Raw genomic sequence first — 24,212 nt, forward strand, 5'->3', positions numbered from 1 at the left:
TGTGCTAGTTATTTTGTCTTATCTTTTGTAATGACTGTAATCTGGAAACCATATGCCATCCCATTTTCAAAATGGCAAAAAATGTCTAAGCATTTCGTGATGTTTATTTCTAACACAGTGCACAGTGTTGGAAATTTAGAAATTCTTAATGGAATAAATGACTGTTGATTTAAAGGGGCCAGTTTTATTTTTATACATATACTAAGTCTGTTGAATGTATGTGACCCATCAGAATACTATGCAAGGCAATGCTGCAGTAGCGTGTAGGAGCAGTCCACTGTCTTGTCTGAAGCACAGCTTATCAGTCTCCAGTCCTCCTGATACATAGTCGTGGCGCTAGTACCTTTCCTGTCAGTTTATCTTGACCACGTGCACGTGAGTTAGGTAAAATGTTAGTCGCTCAGTCGCGTCTGACTCTTTGCGCACATTAGTTAGATATATAAAAATTACTAATTTTTTTTAGATATATTTTCAAAAAATATTTTTTATTTGATGAGGCTGAAGTGTAAGCTCTAGTATTTACGAAGACTTCATCTCACCTTGCCGACATACATCCTCATGTTTATTGTTAGCATCCTTAAGTTTCCTTCTTTATGTTTAAATCAGTATTCTTTATAGTGTTATTAAAATTGATCCACCAGTACATTATCCAGATTAAATGATAAAATATTTGGATTTAACTGTTGATGTGTGTGTATTTTTTAATTTAATAAATTATCTTTTTTCTCTTTTTAGGCGCTTTGTTTAATGACATTGCCATTTATTCCTGCATCCAATCTTTTTTTCCCAGTTGGATTTGTTGTTGCTGAGCGAGTATTATATGTTCCTAGCATGGGGTTCTGTATTTTGGTAGCCCATGGATGGCAGAAAATATCAAACAAAAGGTGAATTAAAATGTTAGTGCATTTACTGCTTACTAACTGTAGAATTTAGTATGATGCATTTAAGTGTTTAAAATGTTTATTCTGTTTTTATGTCATCTTTTTATATCTTTTTGTTTTTCACATTGATAGTCTCCTTAGCTCCTTAACTCCTACCTTATCTGTGTTTTTCCTCATATTTATATAATTTTATTTTACAGTCTAACACATAAGAGATTTTCATTCAGACACAGATGCTACAAAGAACATTATTGAGACTAAAGTTTCAAATGATCATTGCTACTTTCATATGTAATGAACTAAGATACAGTCTTCTTAAATGAGTTATATTGGATTAATACATGTAAAATGCATATAGAAAGCAATATGTAATTTCTTGCTTCATAGAAACCACCATGTTCTAGTTGCCTTAAACTCACTGTTAAGGAACAGAATAATCACTATTCAAAAAATAGTCACTGTTTTTTCTTACTTTCCCGTCCCCTTTCAACCCACAGAATTGACTTCTGTCTTCATCACTTTTCTGTCGTGTGGCTAAACCCAGTCAGTGCTTGGTTTAAAGTGTATCTCCCTGGCAGCTGTCAAAGTCTCTGTCCTGACTCTGCCACCTGTACTCATTTCTGCTCAACCTCTTTTCAGATTCTTCCTGTTGTACCAGCTCTTTAAATATTTTTTATTTCTCAGAGTTTTACAAATAGCTGTTTTTCTCACATTGCATGTTCTCCCTGACGATCTCATCCATGACTACAATTTTCACTCTAAACTTTCTCGTAGATGTATCCAGTTATAATCACTACCAATCTTGTAGTGCTTCCCATGTGCCAACTCTGTAATACACTATATAGATTTGTTTTCTCATTTAATCTAGATAACCCTTAAATTCATTTTGCACATTTGAAAATTGAAGCTCATATAAGTTACCTGAATTACACAAGACCACACAGCTAGTAAACAGCAGAGTCTTGATTTAAATTTATGTCTGACTATCTCTCATGTCCATGGTCCTTCTGATCCATGCACTCTTATCCTGGTTAAGTGGATCTATCAAAATGAAAGAAACAGAGCTCTGTTAACTGAGGCAAAGAGCAAAAGCTCAAAGAACATTAATACTGCTAATACCAAATAAGATCATAGTGATTATTGAAGTATAACAATCGTTTTGTTAAGTGACAAATTGTGTCCCAAGTGATTAACCTAAAGCTATGTAAGTAATTTGCATCTATTTTATAAAAGGTTAATTTTACTATGACTTTTAATGAATAATTCTAGCTTTTTAAAATGTAAAATTCTGGGACTTCCCTGGTGGTCTACTGGTTAAGAATCCCTCAGCCAATGCAGGGGACACATTCAATCCCTGGTTCAGGAACTAAGATCCCATGTGCATAGGGCAGCTAAGCCCGTGCACTGCACCTTTTGAGCCCACGCGCCCTAGAGTCCATGCTCTGCAGCAAGAATAGCCACCACAGTGAGAAGCCTGCACACCACAAATAAAGAAAGCTGTACGCAGCAACGAAGACCCAGCCACTAACAACAAAAAAAAAAAGTAAGATTCTTTGAAGACTATCATGATAACCTGTGGTGTATATTGTAAGCGGTAATGTTTTTAAATATAGCCAGGGATAAGATTGACCCTTTATAGACACCACTAAGAGTATTCAGGTTATAGGTGATGATACAAAAGAACTCCAAGAAGTCACAATTAAAAATTTGGCTTATCAGTTTTTTTGTCATTGAACTTTATACAGTAGTGTTTATAATATTTAATTTTTTTGGTGTTATTCTCTCTCAAGATGGATGGTTATTAGAACAGTCCCTAGTCTTTAGAATAAATTCAAACACAACATTTAGAGATATTTAACATGTTTCTTGCCTCTTTTTGGTGATGAAGACAATGTTTTTTTGTTCTGCTTTTTCTTCCTTAAACAGTGTATTTAAAAAGTTATCCTGGGTTTGTCTATCTTTGGTGATATTCACTCATGCCTTAAAAACACTCCACAGGAATTGGGATTGGGAGTCTGAATATACGCTGTTTATGTCAGCCTTGAAGGTAAAATGTTATTCAAAATATATCACCAGTTATTTCTTATTGCCATTTCTGCTACAGTGTTCTAACTTTACTTTTAACTTGACAATTCTCAATGTTAAATTTACTTCACCAATAATAAAAATAATTTGTTCTTTGTATAATCTGTACCATAACCAGTGCTCTGAATAGTACTTAGTTGTGTATCTGGAGCATGTATGAATAATTCCCCAAATGCTATACAATTGTTAGATGCTGAAATGATAAAATGTTTAAATGTGAATATTTTGTTTCATTTGTTCTTAAGATGTACTTTTTTTTTTAACCTTTTAACATGTCTGAAATCAAAATAAATCTTACAGTGAAAGGCATCTTATAATTAGTGACCGTTTTTGTTTCTTAATGATATATAAGATAACGATGAGCCTTATAACTGATGGCATCTTAGATTCAATGAAATAAAATACATGGCAGAAAATGGCGCCCTATCATACTGAGAATAACCAATGGTTATAAAACTGTAGGAAAGATAGGAACTGGCAGAAAGGAGGGATGTTGCATCTGTATGGAATGGACAATATAAATGAGAAAAGTTCTTTTTAAAAATCATATGATTTGTTTTCTGTAAAAGTTATAAGCAAAGACTTTTTTTCAGTTGCTCCTTTTCTTTAGATCTTTAAACTCTTAACTTATTTTTGGCTGTTTCTGTACTCTGCACAGTTCCCATTACTCTAATAGACTACATAAATAGCTTTACGTCAAGCCTCAAAATAAGTCATCAGTGCAGTGTTTAAACATATTCTCTCGTGCAAATTCCTTCTTTCCCCAAAGACTATAAATAATAGAGCAGGAATTTTCAAACAACTCTGTGCTTTGATGAAGTAAAATTTTAATATATAAAATAGATGAACTGAAGTATTAGCATGTTGATGTTGAAAGGGAGGAGAGGTTAAATTTCATGAAGCAGTTTTCATTTTGACTCCTTCATCTCCATGGAACACTCTATTCCTAATAATATATCAGACAGTTATCTGTGTTAATTGGAGTTATATATATACATACACACACACACGTACATACACTTTTTTTTTTCCTGAAAGAAATGACTTCCAGTGTTTTGGGATATAATTGACATATAACTTCATCTTAACTTTAAAGTGTATAATATAATTATTTTTAGATATATATATATAACACTTACCAGAATAAATTAACATCCATCACATCATTTAGTTACTTTTTTTTCTTGTGATGAGAACTTTTAAAATCTACTTTCTTATCAACTTTCAAACATGCAATATAGTACTGTTAACTGTATTCCCCGTTCTATATATTTACATCCTTAGACCTTACAAACTCAGTAGTTTGTACCTTTGAACTACCTTCATCCATTCATAGACATTTCTGTGGAGTACTCCTTTCCTAATAGTATACCAAACAAAATCTGTGTTAATTAGGCTCATTTTTTTAAAATTTAACTAATTTCTATCTGTACTTCTGTATTTAAGGTAAATAAAAATAATGCCAAATTATGGAATAATGTGGGTCATGCTCTGGAAAATGAAAAAAACTTTGAGAGAGCTTTGAAATACTTCTTACAGGCTACGCATGTTCAGCCAGGTAAGCATTATTGATGAATAAAGCTATTGTTAATAGTTTGTTTTCTTTTTGAAAATTTGATTATATTTGTAGAAAGTAGGTGGAGTTTATTTTCAAGCTTTATTCCAATTGACTTGAATACTATAATGTTTGGTGCTGGCTTATTTTTTGAATTGGGTTATATGTTAGAGCTATTTATATCAGACATTTAGGGATGTTTTTAAATACAGATTTGTTGGATGGCAGTGATGAGCAGTTTTGGTGGAGTGATAGCTACAAAGGCCTATTAGAGTAGAAGAACTGGAGACAGTTGATATTAAAAACTGATAAGAAATGTTGGTGTTGAGTATGGGGTCAAGAGAGGGTAGTAGTATGCTGGGTTTTTTGGGTTTTTTTGTTTTGGTTTGGTTTTAAAGATGAAAGAAACAAGGCATGTATGTGACTAGTGCGTTGAAGCTGGGCAAAGTAGTAATTCAAGGTTGGGGAACGGAGTGAAGGATCAATGTTCTTGAATAGATGAGAATAGATCATTAGGGTCTGGTACTCAGGATGAGGATTTCAGTCAGCTGAACCAGTAGTTACCATATAGAAACAGGGAAAACAGAGTACAGAAACATGGATATAGATAGGCAGGTGAATAATAGATAACTTGTGGAAGTTATTCTTTGTTTGCTTGTTTTCTCAGTGACATACAAGGCAGAATCAATAGTAGAGTGTGGGGAAGGGAGAGGACGTTCTAGAGATCTAAGACCAGGAGAGAGTCTGAAGTAGTCATCTAGCACATGGCTTCAGAAACTTTAATGTGTGTGTGAGTCACCTGGAGATCGAATGGTGCATGTTCTGGTGTACAGAGATTTAGAGTAGGGCCTGAAGTCCTGCATTTCTAATAAGTTCCTAGCTGATACTTAGCCCATGAATTACGTGTTGAGAAACAAAGATCTAGGGAAATGTATAGACTCGGAAAATGCGGTGTGATTGCCAAGCAGCTGTAACACCCTTCTTGAGGTTAGCCGAGCTTAATTAAAATTAAACTCGTTGATGTGGTTATGTTTTTCTCCCACTACTTTATATATAGTATAGGCAGGCACAGAGAATTTGGTTAAAGAGGATTAGGATTTTGTCAGATGTGTATTACTAAACAAAGGGTTAAGGGAATATTGAGACATAGTCTAAGCTAGTTATGAAAAGATGTGAGAGAGGGTAAAACATAAGGAAAAGATGATCAGATCAGTGGTTTATAGATCTGAAATTGTTGGTTTCTAGATGGAAAAACAGTGGAAACAGTGTCAGACTTTATTTTTTTGGGCTCCAAAATCACTGCAGATGCTGATTGCAGCCAGGAAATTAAAAGACGCTTGCTCTTTGGAAGGAAAGTTATGACCAGCCTAGATAGCATATTAAAAAGCAGAGACATTACTTTGCCAACCAAGGTCCGTCTAGTCAAGGCTATGGTTTTTCCCGTGGTCATGTATGGATGTGAGAGTTGGACTGTGAAGAAAGCTGATCGCCAAAGAATTGATGCTTTTGAACTGTGGCATTGGAGAAGACTCTTGAGAGTCCCTTGGACTGCAAGGAGATCCAACCAGTCCATTCTAAAAGAGATCAATCCTGGGTGTTCATTGGAAGGACTGATGCTAAAGCTGAAACTCCAATATTTGGCCACTTCATGTGATGAGTTGACTCACTGGAAAAGACTCTGATGCTGGGAGGGTTTGGGGGCGGGAGGAGAAGGGGACTACAGAGAATGAGATGGCTGGATGGCATCACCGACTCTGTGGACATGAGTTTGAGTGAACTCCGGGAGTTGGTGATGGACAGGGAGGCCTGGCGTGCTGTGATTCATGGGGTCGCGGAGAGTCGGACACAACTGAGTGACTGAACTGAACTGAACTGAGGAGGGTCTAGCTGGAGCATTGCTTGTTTTTAGTGGAAATACTGTTGGCATTTCAAGTATGAAGAACTGTCTGTATTCCAGGGTATGTACCAAATATGGCCCCCACCTACCAAATAAACTCATTACTTTCCATTCAGCATGATAAACAAAAAGTACTTCCACACACACACATATTTCTCTATATACTTGGTGGGGTAGGGAGTGCAGTGCATGGATCCCTATGTTTCTGCTGGACAAGACTGTGACCATTGAACTGACTAGTTAAAGGAGAATGGGGGTGAAAATCATTGTATGAAAGGATATCAAAGCAAATATTAGAAGATACACCTTACATAGATTTGAAACCACTAAAGAATTTTGACAACTGTGTGATGTTGGAGAGAAGGCAAGAATAACAAGGAACCAGAAGCTTGCAATTGGTCACTACAATAAGGAGGAATAGTGGATAACAGAGTTTAATGACCTGAAATTCAGAAAGGAGTGGTTTTAAGGAGTGGCAGTGGTCTGCAAGTGGTATGGATCTAGGAGGACACTTAACTCCAGGCTCAGTGCTGCAAAAGATAAAAAGATCACAGTCATCACTTGGAAAAACTACCAGTTTCCCCAAGCCAAAGCTGAATTGTAGTTAGAGAATGTTGTAGAAATATATAACTGATGGTCTGACCATCTTTCCAATTTTATCTCCCCTAGTCTTCATGCAGTTTAGTTTTTTCTTGAAATATAGGGCATGTGTGGTGGACTTCCTCACCTCTTTGCATTTGTTCATGTTGTTTGAACCTAGAATTCCTCCCCTCTTTCCTTCCAGTCCACCTTCCACCATATCCTACCCATCTCTTGCAACCCATCTCACACGGCTTCTCTACTTATTAGAGGGGAAAAAAAAAGCCCTTCCTGTCTTTCCAACTAGCAGCAAATGTTTCTCGTCTTCAAGACTCCTTACAACTTAAATATCTTTCCTGTGATATCTGTTATTTAAATATTTATTTAAAATATGTATGTTATATTTAAACTGTGGGGCTTCCTAGGGGTAGCATGAACATCTGGCTCATCTTCATACCTACTGCGTCACTTAGCACAGTTTTATACACAGTCAGCAGTCACTAACTCTGGCAGTTTTAATTCATTGCTTTCTAAAGCCTTTTAGGTTCATTCTGGGAGTTTTTAGAGAAGCAAAGTCATCTTTATGTCAGGCATGCAGGGACTTTGAGACTTAGGAGATGGTATTTAGGCCCCTTCAGAACTTATCCTAAATTGCATAGTAATTTCTATCTCATTGTATTGTTGAAACTGAATGAAATCTTGTTTGGAGCTGCATGCTAGTGCTAAGTTGGAGAAGGCAGTGGAACCCCACTCCAGTACTCTTGCCTGGAAAATCCCATGGATGGAGGAGCCTGGAAGGCTGCAGTCCATGCGGTCGCTAAGAGTCGGAGACGACTGAGTGACATCACTTTCACTTTTCACTTTCATGCATTGGAGAAGGAAATGGCAACCCACTCCAGTGTTCTTGCCTGGAGAATCCCAGGGATGGCGGAGTCTGGTGGGCTGCCGTCTATGGGGTCGCTCAGAGTCAGACATGACTGAAGCAACTTAGCAGCAACAGCAGCAGCTAGTGCTAAGTAGCTTCATTCATATCCAACTCTTTGCAACCCCAAGGACGTAGCCCGCCAGGCTCCTCTGTCCGTGGAACTCTCCTGGCAAGAATACTGGAGTGGGTTGCCAGGCCCTCCTCCAGGGAATCTTCCCAACCCAGGGATCGAACCCAACGTCTTTGATGTCTCCTGCATTGACAGGCGCGTTCTTTACCAGTGGATGTAATTATGGATGTTTAGTTTAAAATCATTTTTCCTCTCATTGTCAGTTGTCACTTTTGGCTGTTTTGAGATACTTACTAAACCTATCTCCTTTAATATGACTTACCTACCATCCTCTCAAAGTTGCTGTTTCTGTTAATAAAAAGCAATGAGCTAGAAAAAATAGGCAAATTATTTATTACAATTTATTATGAAAAAGTGCATAAGCTTAGAAACATTGAATTTGGCATTCAGAGACTTCTGGCTCATTCTGTGTTTTTCAGCTGTGTTCAGATTTGACAGGTGAAACAACATGGAGAGGAGGAAACCAAGTCTTTTTTGTCCCTATTAGATGTGCAGATGGAGACAGATCTGTAAGTTTGGAGATGAGGGGAATGAATGGTCAGGACTAAAGATAATGATTTGAAGTAACAAGCATGTAGGTAGTATTTAAAACCCTAGAAAAGTGTAGGATCACAGAGAGTAGCGATTCTTAACATTTAAAGTAGCTTAAAAAAAAAAAACAAGACTTTCAATATGAAGGCTTTTTCTTGCTTAACCAGAAAAAGAATATAAACTACAGAGTGGTCTTTGACCAGGCGACATGCATGTTAGACAAACAATTGATTATGGGTTTTTGTTTGTTTGTTTTGATGGTTACGAGTGTTTTTAAAAAATCAATTCACAAGCTAAAATTTTTGCAGATAGAATTAAAGTTTCCATAAACTCATTATGAGAGTAGATTTTTCTCAGGAAACACCAGATTTCCCCTCTGGTTTATTTTTGCCTTAAAATCAGTAATTTCATTTTTATCTAACTCCAGCAAATCTTTGAGACTGTTTATATCAGAAAACAATCATGGGCCTGTAATTCAGATTTGATGCCATCAAGAAGGGAATGATTTTTTAAGTTTTCAGAAGCTTCCAGAAGTTTATAATTTATCTTTTTAAATAAATTGACAGATCTGTGTATAGGAAATAATGGGAAAGCAACACAGATGCCTAGACTATCAGTGCGAGAATACGTAGCTCTACTATTGATGGCCGAAGAATTATTAGGCACAGAGTTGCCTGATATTTGCCAGTCCTCCTTTATGTTGAATTAAAAGACAGACTGCTAGATTCATGCTGCTGTTGGTTTGAATAGTGCACTCACAATAGCAAGATTGTTTTTTGAAACTCTGTAGCTTCTTAGTCATTCATATGTAACTGATTTTTATATTTTGCCTGCTTGCTTACCTTTTTTTTTTTCCCCCAAATTTAAATTTACTTTAACAGTAATGCTGTTTCCTCCTGGTATCTTAAAACTTTGTAACTTATAAAGAAAATTGCTTTAAAAATTGTGTTTTTTCATTTTTTTACTTTTAGGTGTGTCATGTAGTTCTTTTGATGCTAAAAGCTATCTAATTGCTATCTTTGTTCCTTGAGAAAGTAAGGATGCCTATACTGAGTGTCTGAAGTCTTCATCGATATCTCCTTGCCATAATTCTAAGAACCTGACCAGTGTGTAGTAATTTGCTTTGTTTATCATCCTAATGGATAACCTCTTTCTTTTCTAAGATTATTTGGAACTCCTTTCAGTGATATATTAAATACTTAGCTGACCTAATTACACTTTTATTTACTTAAACTTTCAGTTTATTCTTTTCTTTAATTTTCACTGTATAATTAACTTTTTCAGGTTCTGTACACTCTTTAGATTTTTCTGGGTAATTTTCTGATCTCTAGAGTAATTGGTATAGATTTATCTGATGTTTAAAAAAATAAAGAGCTTAGATAAACAAGATCCTACTGTATAGTATAGAAAACTATATTCAATATCCTGTGATAAACCATAATGAAAAACAATATGAAAAAGAAAGCTTATATATATGTAACTGAGTCACTTTGCTGTACAGCAGTAATTAACACAACATTGTAATTCAATTATACTTCAATTAAAAAGTAAACTCTTTAAAAAGAGCTTTTTAAGAGCAAAACTCTATATGTTCTTGGTAATGCGGTGTATTTCAACCTTCGCTCTACATCATAATTGCCTCTGAAACTTTTAAAAAACATTTTTGCAATCCTGTTTGTGAAGATTCTGTTTTGATAGAACTGAGTGGGATAAGATTTCTGAATTTTTCAAAGCTGCACAAGTATTCTGAATGTAGCCAGTATTGGGAAGCACTTTTTCTTTTTTTTTGACTTGGCCCCCTACTGAAAACCCATGAGATTAAATAATGTATCTGAAAACAAAAAAGTCAACCTTTTTTCCCCTAATCTTGTCCCTTAGTTCTCTAACTGAAGCTGTATGGCATCTAACAGCTTTTGTGCAGTGCACTCAGTTGCCAACCTGAAACATAATATAGCAAGATCTTAGGACTGTTACTCTCCTCCTAGGGGAATGCCTAAGATATATATGCTTGGCCCCTATGTGTCCTGGGAGTTGCAGGCAGAGAACTATTCCACAATTGCAAAATCATCATCGGTGTCACAGGCAAGTAGTAATCATAATTTGAAACCTTGTCATGTCTGTTAGAGATTCATGTTGAGTAAAATTTGTCTAAGTTAAGATCTCCCTTCTTTCTATCTTTATTCCAAACCTTTGAAACATTTACTGGAAAGTATATCTTAAAACTAGTGTACAATGAACCCTCATATCTTTGTAATTTGAATTGCATATTTTTCTGTCTCTGAACAAATTTGCTGAGGGCTCAGTTTTCTGTATCAAAAAATGAGACAAAAGTTCCTGACATTCTGATATTAACACAACCTTTTTAAAAGTTTTAATTAAATTATATGGTAATATATCATCATTTAAGGGAGCTGGGCTGCTGCATCTTAAATAATACTATAGAATCCTGATAATTTACACTCCAACCATATTCACAAAAATTTTTAAAAAGTTTCAGAGTTTTTCACAGTCTCTTTGCCCCTTTCCCACCATGGATACATATTTGCAATTTATAATACTTGAGATTATTCTGGGAATCACAGTGATCCTTTTCACTTTTAGAGTTGAGCCATACTTTCTGAGTGAATTCCAAAGCCATGTGATTAAGGAACTAGAAGTAAGCCTTAGTACAGGACAGTGAAATATAGTGTAGAAAAAAAAATGTAGTTTCCTTCATTTTATTTCTCTTGTCTCATCTCTTAACCCTTCCAGGAACCATTCAGATAGTTTTTTTCATGCCATATGTGTTATTTTCTGTTCTTCCAGTACTTTATTTAATAGTCTCCTAGCGTAGCCGTGCTCATAAGTTATAGTAAGTTGTGTTAGAAGAGCTTTAAGGAGAAAGCAGGACCTATTGCCTGCTTTTGCATTTTTTGCCTAGTTGTTTGTTGCTCGAAACATATCTTCTTAGTAGTTTACACTGGCCACTAGTTAGTGTATCTGCCAACAAATTATTTTTTTATTTTAGATGATATTGGTGCCCACATGAATGTAGGAAGAACTTACAAAAATTTAAATAGAACCAAAGAAGCTGAAGAATCTTACATGACAGCTAAGTCGCTGATGCCTCAAGTAAGTTGTCAAAAATTATTCCTATTGTGTCATGTCTGCTGGATGTTTGTATTGAATAGAATTATCCACATGGAAAATCTTTATATTTTCTTTAATTTGGATTAAAATTAGGGTGTCCAGTGAACCATCTATTACTGTGTTATAAAAGATTGCATTTACCTATCTAGCTCACTTTATTTAAAAAGTTGATAGTCTATGAAAACTAAATCTATGAAATTATGAGTTTAGATATTTTTTATTATAAGTTATCTATGACTTTAAGTGACTTTAAATGAAAAGAATTTTATTTATGTACATTAAGCAGTAAACTCCTATCAAAAATTAAGTGAACAAAGCAAAGTAATAAAATGAGTGGATATATATCTGTGCCTGTCGGTTGCTATAACGTCACAAGTATAAGATTTCTTAGATATCACAAGACAAAGTTAGAAAATCTGACACTGCCCTTTATCAGCTGTGTGTAATCAGAAAAGATAGTTTACATTGGGCTATAATTTTCTCAATAGTAGTTTATATTAATACTATAGCAATATTGAAATGAGTTGATAGTTTGATAAATGTTTTAAAAAACTTAGACCATGTGATACTTTAAGAATTCTTTCAGTCCTAAGATTCTAAAGTTAAATTGTGTTCAGTGGATTTTTATCGGATAAAATTTATTATATTCATTGAGAATTGGGGTTCACATATACATAATAACTTTCAGAGTTAATTAGATAATTTTATGCCTTAACTCCAGCAAACAAGTGAAGAATTAGTGAAGCTCTGAAGTAAAGTTAACTACCCCACTGTCACAGCCAGGAAACATTTTGCTGACTACTTGAAAGTTGACATAGTATAACAAATATACTAGACTGAGGAAAAAGACCTGAGTTCTGTTCCCGGTCTAACTCAAGCAAACTAAGGGACTTTAGCCTGTGGAAGGTCTGATTTATGTGACTTTATAAAATAACATATATATGAAAATCTAATGATAAGCTATAAGACACTAGGACTTCTTATTTCAGATTTTATTTGGTACTGAAATATCAACTTATAAAAATGTTTGTTTTTTTATTAACAGATTATTCCTGGTAAAAAATATGCAGCCAGAATTGCACCTAACCATTTAAATGTTTATATTAATCTGGCCAACCTGATCCGAGCAAATGAGTCCCGACTGGAAGAAGCAGATCAGCTGTACCGACAAGCAATAAGCATGAGGCCAGACTTCAAGCAGGCTTACATTAGCAGGTATCGTAGTTCGCTTTAGGCTTTCACTATAAAAGATGGAAGCTTCATCTGCATATACATTTAGGGTATCTTTACTAATTTGGCTTTTTTTTCTTCTAGTAAATCTTAGTTGACAACCAAGAGCATAGAAACATAGCTTGTTTTAGACTAACAAATTTATTTTAAATTGACAACAGAATCCATAACTTAAAGCAGCAAACTTAGGTTTATTTATACAAAAGGAAGGGTAGGAAAAGCTCTTTGGTTTCTTTTGCTTCTCAACACCAAATTCATTTTTATCTAAAACAGCCAAAATTTATCTTTTATAAATGCTTCTTATTAGTAACAAAATAATTGTTATTTTTGTAAGAAGTTATTACTTCTTAATTATTATAGATTAAGAAATCATTGTATAATTATGGAATCATTATATATAAAATAATTAAGAAATAATTATATAATATCCAGCTGTCAAGAGAATTGACTGGTTATTTATGCTTTTATTACAAACTTCAGTTGCTAGTAAAAAACAAAAATATTGGCAATAAATGTCAGAATCTTAGATATTTTCTCATGTAAATGTTATCATTTGTGTTATACTTGAGAAGCAATTGTTTTAAACTTTGTTTTGAAGCCTGCTCCAGAAACCTAATTATAATTTATCACATTGTTTATATGGAAAATGCATTCAGAATTTAAGTTTTTGAAATAAAATCTGTTCATAAGCTGAAAGCTGTCTCTCTTCATCATTATCTAGTACTTTGCTGAAATGCACTGAGTTTACTGGGGTTGTATCAATAAATAAAACCTGTCTAAAGTTAACTTATAAAGAATTGCTTAATAATCTCTGCATTTATTTTAAAAATCATATTTTGGACACTTATTCTAGGAAGTGTATTAATAGTTCGTTTGATTTCATGCCTATGCTAATATTTTAGGAAGGAGTAATATTAAAATAAAATCAACTCTTATATCAGTACTTAAATTGATTTGCACATATGTAAAAATTACTTTTTAAGTTCTGTAACAGAAAATAGAACCTTATTAAATAAGAATGATTTTCAGACTGATCATCATTTCCAGATGTGTTCCTCAAAAGTATCTACAGGTGGCAGTATTGCCCTTCCATGCTACCAGATCAGCTTTTTAATTCCTTTCTTTTAAGAATTCACTGAAGAAAACTAAATAATTATAAGGGGTAAACAATTTCAAATGTTCTGCTTTTTGTATAGTTAGACATTGCTAACAAAGATTTGAATACTGGAGTTTCCCCATCACTACTGTGTTTATTTTCCTTCTCCAGATGCTACTCATCTTCTGACAAATTGATCTCCCACTCTAGTTGCTATCATTTTTCTGATGCAGACTAGTCTGCTGTTTTTCAAGATATATTCAAAGGATATATTTTCTCTTCCCCTTTCTTGGATACCTCCCGACATCTTGCCCTCTAGAGTCAGGCATGTTTTTTCCTTCTTTAATAATATTTGAAAGCATATCAAACCAAATGTGTGAAATTAATGTGTTTAGGTTTAAGGACAGTTTCAGATAGTTTTGAAAAAAGAAATTTAAGAACCTAAGTTAAAAAGAAAGCTGTGAATATGTGGAAAAGCTTAAAACTTGTGAAAATAGTATCTACAGACTGACATGATAGTATAAGTAAAACTTGTATTTTTCCACAGAGGAGAATTGCTTCTAAAAATGAATAAACCTGTCAAAGCAAAAGAAGCATATCTTAAAGCCCTAGAGCTGGACAGAAATAACGCAGATCTTTGGTACAACTTGGCAATTGTTCATATTGAACTTAAGGAACCAAACGATGCGCTGAAAAACTTTAATCATGCTTTAGAACTAAATCCAAAGCATAAACTAGCATTATTCAATTCTGCTATATTAATGCAAGAATCAGGTATGTTTTCTGAAAATTTCTCTATATTTAAACATACTCTAGTTTGAAATATAATAAAGTCGTATATTATGATACCCCAGCAAACATTTTATGAATGGATAAATAGTATTAAGAATATTTTAAATACTTGATGTAAACCTTTCAGGTAATACACCCTAGCATATGTGTCATTCTAAATGTTAATTTCTCTGGTATACGCTAAAAATTACTTCTCAGACAGTCTATTAAGCAATACTTTATTCATCTATTTTGTCATTTTATACCTGGTAGTATATTTCTTATGCATAAATATCATACTATTCAAATAATCTGAATTTGTAAAAAAAAAAAGTTTTAAGTAATTATTTCTAGGGTGTCAAGAGCATTATATGTTTTAAACAAAATAGTATTCTATTTTTCCTTGATCTATAAGTCTAAATATTTTCAATATCATGTTATATACAGTGTTACTGTTTTCTGAGATATTATAATTTCCTGTATTTTCTATAAATTAGCAAAACCATATTATTCATGACAATAAACTAGAATCTTTGATACATCAGAATTTTGGTTCTGCTCCAGAAGGCAGTATATATAATTTATGGTTTTCTTAATTTTTATGTTTGGAAAAATCTTTATATTAATTATTAAATACTTTCATAAAACTTCCGCAAAAAATGTAAGAATCATATTTTATAATTAAAGAGTGTCTTTGAGTTTATTTCTACCAGTCATCTATTTTATAGATTAGAGAGTGAGGACCAAATAGATGTAATAACTACCCTAACTTCATATGGCTAGGTTAGTAACTAGTCCAAGACAAGAACTTAAGCCTACTGATTTATTTCAGATTTCTTTAATCATCATGTTATCAAATAAAAGGATAAAGATCTTTATACTTGGCATTCAAAAAAGCTTAATTTAGAAAACTAAAGTTTTTGTAAAGTTAGCTAACGTTAGTAATCATGAAAAGTGCCTATAATTTAACACAAGATTAAACCCTGGGGTGTGTAGTTGTAGAAGTTGACATTTTTTTGGTACTTATTTGCAGTAGAAATCATCTCAATAAATACTTGCTTCCTGAATCTTAATTTATATTTGTAGGCTTTAGATATAATGGTATTCTTTTTATATTTGAAATTTCCTAAGAAATTTTAAGTAACATACAAAATATATCTAATTTAGTAAGACTGAAACATTTTGTTTATCCAATATAGTTACTATTTGCTGAGCATTTTGTATACGTATCATGTAATTCTTAGAAGATTCAATAGGTTAACCCAGACAAGTAATTATTTTAATGAGTAAAGTCACAGTATTAACAGAATCATGATTGAATGTATGTCTCTATTTTCAAATTCCATGCACCTTCCTCTTAATTCTCTATTCTTCCTCAACTCCCAGTTAGAATCTAAACTTATCAGGAAATATTTCACCCTTTTTTAGTTTTTGAGGAACTCTTACTACTTTAAAGGAAAGGAAATGGGCTATCAATCCAGTGTATCAAACACACTGTCTTATGAAAACTTTGAGGGTTTTGCCTTCTGCTTTTTAATTTAGGTACATCAATTAGTTGTTTTGATGCTCAGTTCAGTCATTCTGTCGTATCTGACCCTTTGCGGCTCCATGGACTGCTGCACGCCAGGCTTCCCTGTCCATCACCTGTTTTGATGCTGTGTTTTTATAATCTAGATAAATATTTGCACCTCCTTTTTTTACCTCAGACTTACTCATTTGCTAATGATATAATTTTTTTTTTTTTTTCGTTTTAAAAAATTTCTTAGGAGATGTTAGACTCAGACCTGAAGCTAGAAAACGACTTTTAAGCTATATAAATGAAGAGCCACAAGATGCTAATGGTTATTTCAATTTGGGAATGCTTGCCATGGATGACAAAAAGGACTCTGAAGCAGAGATGTGGATGAAGAAAGCCATAAAATTACAAGCTGACTTCAGAAGTGCTTTGTTTAATCTGGCTCTCCTGTATTCTCAGACTGCAAAGGAATTAATGGCTTTGCCAGTCTTAGAAGAATTACTCAAATACTATCCTGATCATATCAAGGGTCTCATTTTAAAGGGAGACATCCTGATGAATCAAAAGAAAGATATACATGGAGCAAAAAAATGTTTTGAAAAGATTTTGGAGATGGATCCAAGCAATGTTCAAGGAAAACACAATCTCTGTGTTGTTTATTTTGAAGAGAAGGACTTATTAAAAGCTGAAAGATGCCTGGTTGAAACATTGGCATTAGCACCACATGAAGAATATATTCAGCGCCACTTGAATATAGTCAGGGACAAAATTTCTTCATCTAGTTTTGTAGAACAGCCTATATTCCCAGCTGGTAAAACTTCAGGTGTAGAAGGAGATAAAATTCCAACTGAAAATGTTAAAGAAATAAAAAGCGAGCCCAGACCTACACAGATAATAAAAACAAATGATAATAAGAGTCAATCTAAAGCCAGCAAACAATTAGGAAAAAATACAGACAAAGAAATTCCCCACAAAACAACAAAAGAAATCAAAGAAATTGAGAAGAAAAGAGTTGCTGCTTTAAAAAGACTAGAAGAGATTGAACGTATTTTAAATGGTGAATAGCATTAGTCTTTATCATGTGACAGGGTTTCAAAGAACTTCAGTCTATATCATGTGATTACTTATACTGGGAGCTTTGAAAAATAGCAAATATACTAAGAGTCTCTCATGAGCTGCCTCTACGTAGTATCAAAATAAGATTTTCATTAAAGACCCTTTCATTACTCCAGGATATGTTTTATATTTGACAGTAGTTTTTTGAGTTTTGGGGACTGTAGCAGAAATAGTGATCACAGGTGGCAAATCTGTATCTTTTCTTATAGAAGGTAGATTCTTTCAGCAGAATAATATTGACTACTCTCAATTAAAAATAATCTGAGTTCTGAATGATAATCCCATGGTGGCAAATCCAACATTTATTCTGTGAAATCACATTGATTAGCTAACCACATTTTCCTTTAACTTTTGGAGTCTAACTCTGAGTTGAAAACACTATTGAACACATACTTTTTTCCTTTGTAACCTTCTATTTAACCAAGGGACTTTGCACTACAAAAGAATACTGGCTGGCTTTCTTTACTTTGTATTCTTTTTTGATTTTTAGAAGGAAAGCCACATGAAACATTTTAAAATAAGTCATATGACATGTTAACTTTAGAATGTATTAGTTTCATAACTGTGCTTGTCCTTAACTTCCCTATCTATATGGCAATTTTTAATCAGGGAAAGTTTTAAATAAGTATATATACACACATTTCTGATGGTGCTCATTTATAGTGGACTTTCATTTATTTTGTGTACTGAGTTTCACAGCATGAACCACATAATCACCATATAATCATTGACTCTGACTTTTATTTCCCAAACTATTCCTGTTTCTTACGGTCATAGTCATATTTAGAAATCCTAGTATGTATAACTTCATTAAACTTTTGAGTTAAAAATGTAGTAAGATTCTCTTTCGTGGTAGTGTTATCTTTCTAGCATTACTTGAATTTTAATTTTGTTTCCAAAACACACCTTAATTAGATACCTAAATGGAGTTCTGTTTAACTAAAGGCAAAACAATGTGAGAAAGTTTATTTTTAAACACTAAGTTCTTGATAGCTTGTTATGATGTATATTTTTATTAAATATTTGACTACTGAGCTTTCATAAAATTTTTAACACTGTTTTAATTCCATCAATAATGGAAAATAAATTGCTATTGCATTTTTTTCTGCATACATATATTATTTGTTGTTATCGTTCAGTTGCTCAGCCATGTCCAACTCTTTGAGACTCCATGGACTGCAACATGCCAGGCTTCCAGGGCATGCATTAATAGTTTAACCAAAATTTCATCATTTTTGGCCTGCTGTCCAGCTAGGAAAAAAGGTAATTAGCCTAATATAGGATTAGCAAATTAGTCTACTGGTTTTAGCACATTTAAAGCCGAAAACTGTTTGAAGAGTAGATACAAATCCAGTTTATTAATTTAAATCTGATTTTTTTTCATGAGTTAAAATGCATTTTATAATACTAATATACTTGGTTTTAGTTTAAAATGTTAAAGCTCAAGTTATCATCCTGGAATAGTAACAAACTTCTAATAATGTAGCATTTCAAAAGCTATTTCTGTTCCTTTGAGATAATTTCTAATGTTTAGAAACCATGTTCTTGTAACTTTTTTCTTAAATGTTTTATAACTAGATCATAAACATTTTTTTCTTAAATGTTTTATAACTAGATCATAAGAAACATGGTCTGCATTAAAGACCCACTCTTGCTAGGTTCTCTGAGGCTCTGTCATAGATTATTTTTTTGGTAATATAAACCAAGCACTGACAACAGTGGTAGTTCGTTTTTGATTCATTAAAGCATTAAAGCAATACCTAATTTCAGTTTTTAAATTATAGCTTTGTTACTCTAGATACATGATGGAGAATACCTCATATACTATGACTTGAAAAATGAAATTGTTATTAGGTTCTCTGCACATATCTTGAGAAGTTTGAGTTTAATGTCTTCTTTTATAATAGCAAGTGAGGATAGTTGTGAAAAGTAGAAGGTAATCTTTTATGACAGCAGACCAGAATGAAAACTTTGAATAATATTTTAATAAAAGTATGTAAATTCAAAAGATAATATTATCTAATTATTTTTACAGAAAAAAAATGTTCTCCATATTAGAACTTAAAACAATGCCTATCATGTTGGAAATGTTCATATTTTGAATAATTTATTTAAATCAAATTCACTGTAATTAATAATTTTTGCAAATCATTGTTTCTAAACCTTCATTTCATATTAGAATCATCTAGACCCCACCCTACATCTGTGCAATCTGAATTTCTTATTGTCAAGCTGTGCTTCAGTTTTTACAAAGACTCTCAGAATGATTCTAATTCATAGTGAGGTTTAAGGACCACTAGTTTAAATTAGTAAGTTCAAGAAAATTGTCTTCTCTCTCCCATGTTAACTTTTAAACTAGTGACATAATCCAATTAAGTTCTGATGCTTTAACTTCATTTAAGGAATATGTTCTTCTGATACCTAGTATTTATTTCATCTTAAGTTCCATCAAGCTTGCTTATGTATAAGATTATTTCTTCTCTTTAAATTCATAATACAAATTTTATTCAAGCTGTTCAGGTGAAAAAGGGAATGAATATTTTTTTCCTTTGGAGCTGCCATTTTGGGGAAATGGAGTGTAGGGATATTTTAGTCTGGTTCACTAACTTCAGAGTTGTAAGCATCTGTAAGTTTGTAAAAGAAAACTTATCATAGGTTTATGTATTAGTAAGGGGATGTAGTTTTAGTTCTTGCTGTTTTACAAAAGAACCTACTCTGTTGGAGTTCTAGGAAAGCTTTGACAATCCCCAAGGGGTAATTATGCTACATTTTCCTTCACTGCTTCTCAGAAGGAAGAATTAACTCATCATTGTTCCTGTGTGCTTCTGTATATGCTTCTCAGAAGGAAGAATTAACTCTCATATTGTTCCTATATGTGTTTCCTGACTAACATTCAGAATTGGGAATTTTGTTTTATAATAATTATTCCAGTAAGTAATTTTTATGAAGTTGATAACTTGGAGGGTAAACAAATATGTTTGCAATTTTGTCTTTACTTTTATGTAGATATCTGGTATGTGAATTACTCAATTCTATGAAACCTCATGCCTTTCATCTAATTTGAGCTCTCAACTTCATGTTCCAGAATGCTTCTTTAAAGATGCTTTAATGAAAAATATTATGAAAATATATAGATTTGTATGTCAATTTATACTTCAGAAATCCATATATTTGTCATATTTATTTTTTTAAAAGCCTCCTAATTGTCTGCATGACTAAATAGTATTTAAAATGAAACCTCAAATATATCTGGTACCTTTGTAGAGTTTTATTTGTTGGAATATGTCACCATCCATGTTAAAGTTTCATAAAATAGTTGCTAGTTGTATGCATTTTATATTTCTATGGCATCTGTGTGTACCATATTTCTAAGTATTCAGTATTAAATTGATACTTTTAAAAACGTTAACCTGAATTGCCTTTTAGTGATAAAATGAAAAAATAAAAAAGCAATTCAAAACATTTCAGCCCGCACAAAGAAAGAAGAGCTGGTGGGTAGTCTTATTAGCAATGATATGAGAAATGAAGGAAAGAAAGTTAAGTTGCTCAGTCATGTCTGACTCTTTCTACCCTATGAATTGTCACCTGCCAGGCTCCTCCATCCATGGGATTTTCCAGGCAAGAATACTGGAGTGGGTTGCCATTTCCTTCTCCAGGGGATCTTCCCGACCCAGGGATCAAACTTGGGTCTTCTGCACTGCAGGCAGGCTCTTTACCGTCTGAGCCACCAGGGAAGCCCAGTTCCTAAGAGTGATACATTTACAACCCAAAGTGACAGAAACTCAGTTAAGAAAATGAGACAAATTCACATGTGAAATGTTATATATATGCACAGTTGGAAGTCAAGTGTAGTGAAATAATTAGTCTGAATTATGAATCTACCTGGATTCAAATACTAGTACCACCCTTGCTAAAAATGTACAACTTAGGAGAAGTTGTTTAACCCGTTTGTCATCAGTTTCCCTGTCATCAGGTTGGGGAAAATACTCTTCCTCATAAAGTTATTAAAAGGAGGTATATATATAAAATGTATGTTGTATATATGTTTTTGTATGTATTTTAATAGATATATATCTCCTATTGTAATAAATTGGCAAGTATCTATAAATAGTGCATGCTCCGCCATGCACACTGTAAATAACTTTTACCAAAAGTTTTGACCATAACCATAATGAACGTCACTCAGTGAATTTTGTGATTTTCTTTTTCAGCCATGGAAATTATTGGATGTGATTGGCTAAATTGTTTCATGTGTCTTAAAGAATGAAACAGTTTTAACAGCCATGTAACCAGTGATACAGATGGATCCATTCACTGTTGACTTTGTTATATTTGATTATAGTTCGATGGTCTTCCCTGATGGCTCAGCAGGTAAAGAATCCGCCTACCAAGGCAGGAGGCGTAAGTTTGGTCCCTGGATCAGAAAGATCCCTCTGGAGAAGGGAAAAGCTAACCCACTCGTTTTCTTGCCTGGAAGAATTCCATGGACAGAGGAGCCTGGTGGGCTACAGTCCATGGGGTCACAAAGAGTCAGATGTGACTGAGTGACTAGCACTTTTTCACTTTCATAGTTTGATTATGTTGCATTGTCAGACTAGAAAAGCTGAAGAATCAATATATTTTTAGTTTTGATGAAGACGAAACTTATTTATGGAAAGCTTTCCAACAAGCAATTTTTAATTTTTATCAGATATCAACATCTGTTTCACGAACGTGACACAGTGTTTACATGTCAGAAGTTTTGTTTAATTCTATGACATTTCTAAATTGGTTTGTTTAATAAGTTCAGCAAATGTAAATAGACAATGTATATTTATATTAAACATGTTATATTTAAATTATTTGGGACAATAGTAAATAATAGATACTAGTTATTGTAATTGCAAGATTCAGACTTGCAATTGTTGTTTATGATTTATATATGTACTATCATACATAATATCAATGATTGCAAACAAATTACTAGAAATTTAATATTAATTAGATTAGATGTTCCATAGGCATCTAAGCCAGCAGGTATATGCTGCTGCTGCTGCTAAGTCACTGCAGTCGTGTCCGACTCTGTGTGACCCCATAGACGGAAGCCCACCAGGTTCCCCCGTCCCTGGGATTCTCCAGGCAAGAACACTGGAGTGGGTTGCCATTTCCTTCTCCAAGCAGGTATATAAATAATGTAAAATAAAATATATTCATTAAATATGAGGTATATAAATTTAATTATTAAAATGCACGAATAAGAACTCAAACTAAGACACCTTAAAAGTGTACTACCTCATTCTTGCCCTTCACCGCCATTAGGAAGCAGTATGAGATGAAATGTACCTAAAAGTCTCTGAAGACAATATTTATATTCCGTAAGAACCTGTTACCTTCATATTTCTGCCTTGAACAGAATACCCCTTACCAAACCATTTCAGTTTGCCGTTTCTGATATTAGGAGCATAGTCTGATTAATGGGTGGCCATCTTGACAGGTAAATCAAGTGAGCCTTTTATTTTTTTAAGTTGCAGGCAGTGTAGTAGGAGCTATTTGAGAGCTATGGAATTTCTCAGTGCCTAAAAATTGAGGTAGAATTCTGCATAGATTTGAAAGAGGCAAAAAAAAGATTTGTAACCACAAAGCCATTCTTGACCAGAGCCCTGTTTTTTGTGGGCCCTGGCAAGCCAAGTGACTGCCCTTTGGAAGTGGAATCAGCAGTATTGGGTTGTCAACAAAAATATACCTTAGCCTAATAGCAGTGTCTGTAAAATGAATTCCTGGAAGTAGATGTAGTGTGTACATTTTAAATGGTCTCTTTGTGTGACACCATTTCCTTCGGTGACTCTACAGTACCATCTGCAGTCCTTTTCTCTGCCTATACCTTAATATTTAGTGTTCTCTCTCCTACCCTTCCTCTCCCCTTCTTGGAGCAGTGGTTTTGTCTACGTGCTTAGCTGCTCAGTCGTGCCTGACTCTGCGACCCCATGGACTGTAGCCCACCAGGCACCTCTGTCCATGGAGATTGTCCAGGCAAGAATTCTGGAGTGGGTTGCCATGCCCTCCTCCAGGGGATCTTACCAACCCAGATACCGAACCCAGGTCTCCCACATTGCAGGCAGATTATCGTCTGAGTCACCAGGGAAGTCCAAGAATACTGGAATCGGTAGCCTATCCATTCTCCAAGGGATCTTCTGACACAGGAATAGAACTGAGGTCTTCTGCATTGCAGGTGGATTCTCTACCAGCTGAGCTACAAGGGAAGCCTGAGTTTTGGCTATATGTGATTCCAAATCTCTAGCCCAGATTTTCTCTAAGCACCTGACCTATGAGTCCAGTGGTCTGCTGAACACCAGATCCACAGATATTCATTCCCCCATCCTCTCTTCCAAATCTCATGCCTACTATATGTTACTCAGTCATGTCCAACCCTTTACAACCCTGTGGACTGTAGCCCACCAGACTCCTCTATCCATGAAACTGTCCAGGCAAGAATACTGGAAAGGGTTGCCATTCCCTTCTCCAGGGGATCTTCCTGAGCCAGGGATCAAACCCATGTCTCTTGCATTGCAGGCAGACTTACAATCTGAACCACCAGGGAAGCTCTGCCTACTGAATAAGTTTAATAAATAAAAAATATATCCAACTTAAAGCAGAAAAAGGAGGTAGGATCCAAAGGGACGTGAAATCTTGCTAATGGTTTAGTATCTACTCAAATACTCAAAATACTGTCCAAGTTTAAGACATCAGTAGGGTAAATAAGGCTTCCCTCATAGATCAGTTGGAGAAGGAAAT

The 24,212-nt window shown here is 34.0% G+C and overlaps 1 protein-coding gene across 2 annotated transcripts in view; it reads left to right on the forward strand.

Moving 5' to 3' along the window:
* The window catches only part of TMTC3 (transmembrane O-mannosyltransferase targeting cadherins 3), a 52,261-nt gene extending 31,411 nt beyond the window's left edge, over positions 1-20,850 (forward strand). For both annotated transcript variants that reach the window (XM_055394671.2, XM_088836845.1), the window contains exons 8-14: positions 736-884; positions 2,808-2,928; positions 4,413-4,524; positions 11,591-11,694; positions 12,758-12,927; positions 14,586-14,812; positions 16,576-20,850. In XM_055394671.2, coding sequence (XP_055250646.1) covers positions 736-884; positions 2,808-2,928; positions 4,413-4,524; positions 11,591-11,694; positions 12,758-12,927; positions 14,586-14,812; positions 16,576-17,390 — 1,698 coding nt within the window. In that variant the 3' untranslated portion in view covers positions 17,391-20,850. The remainder of the gene's footprint in view (positions 1-735; positions 885-2,807; positions 2,929-4,412; positions 4,525-11,590; positions 11,695-12,757; positions 12,928-14,585; positions 14,813-16,575) is intronic.
* Positions 20,851-24,212: the final 3,362 nt, after the last annotated feature.

The sequence above is a fragment of the Moschus berezovskii genome, chromosome 6 (genome assembly GCF_049115385.1).
Source record: "Moschus berezovskii isolate FMDL1 chromosome 6, NW_MosBer_1.0, whole genome shotgun sequence".
Classification (NCBI taxonomy): domain Eukaryota; kingdom Metazoa; phylum Chordata; class Mammalia; order Artiodactyla; family Moschidae; genus Moschus; species Moschus berezovskii.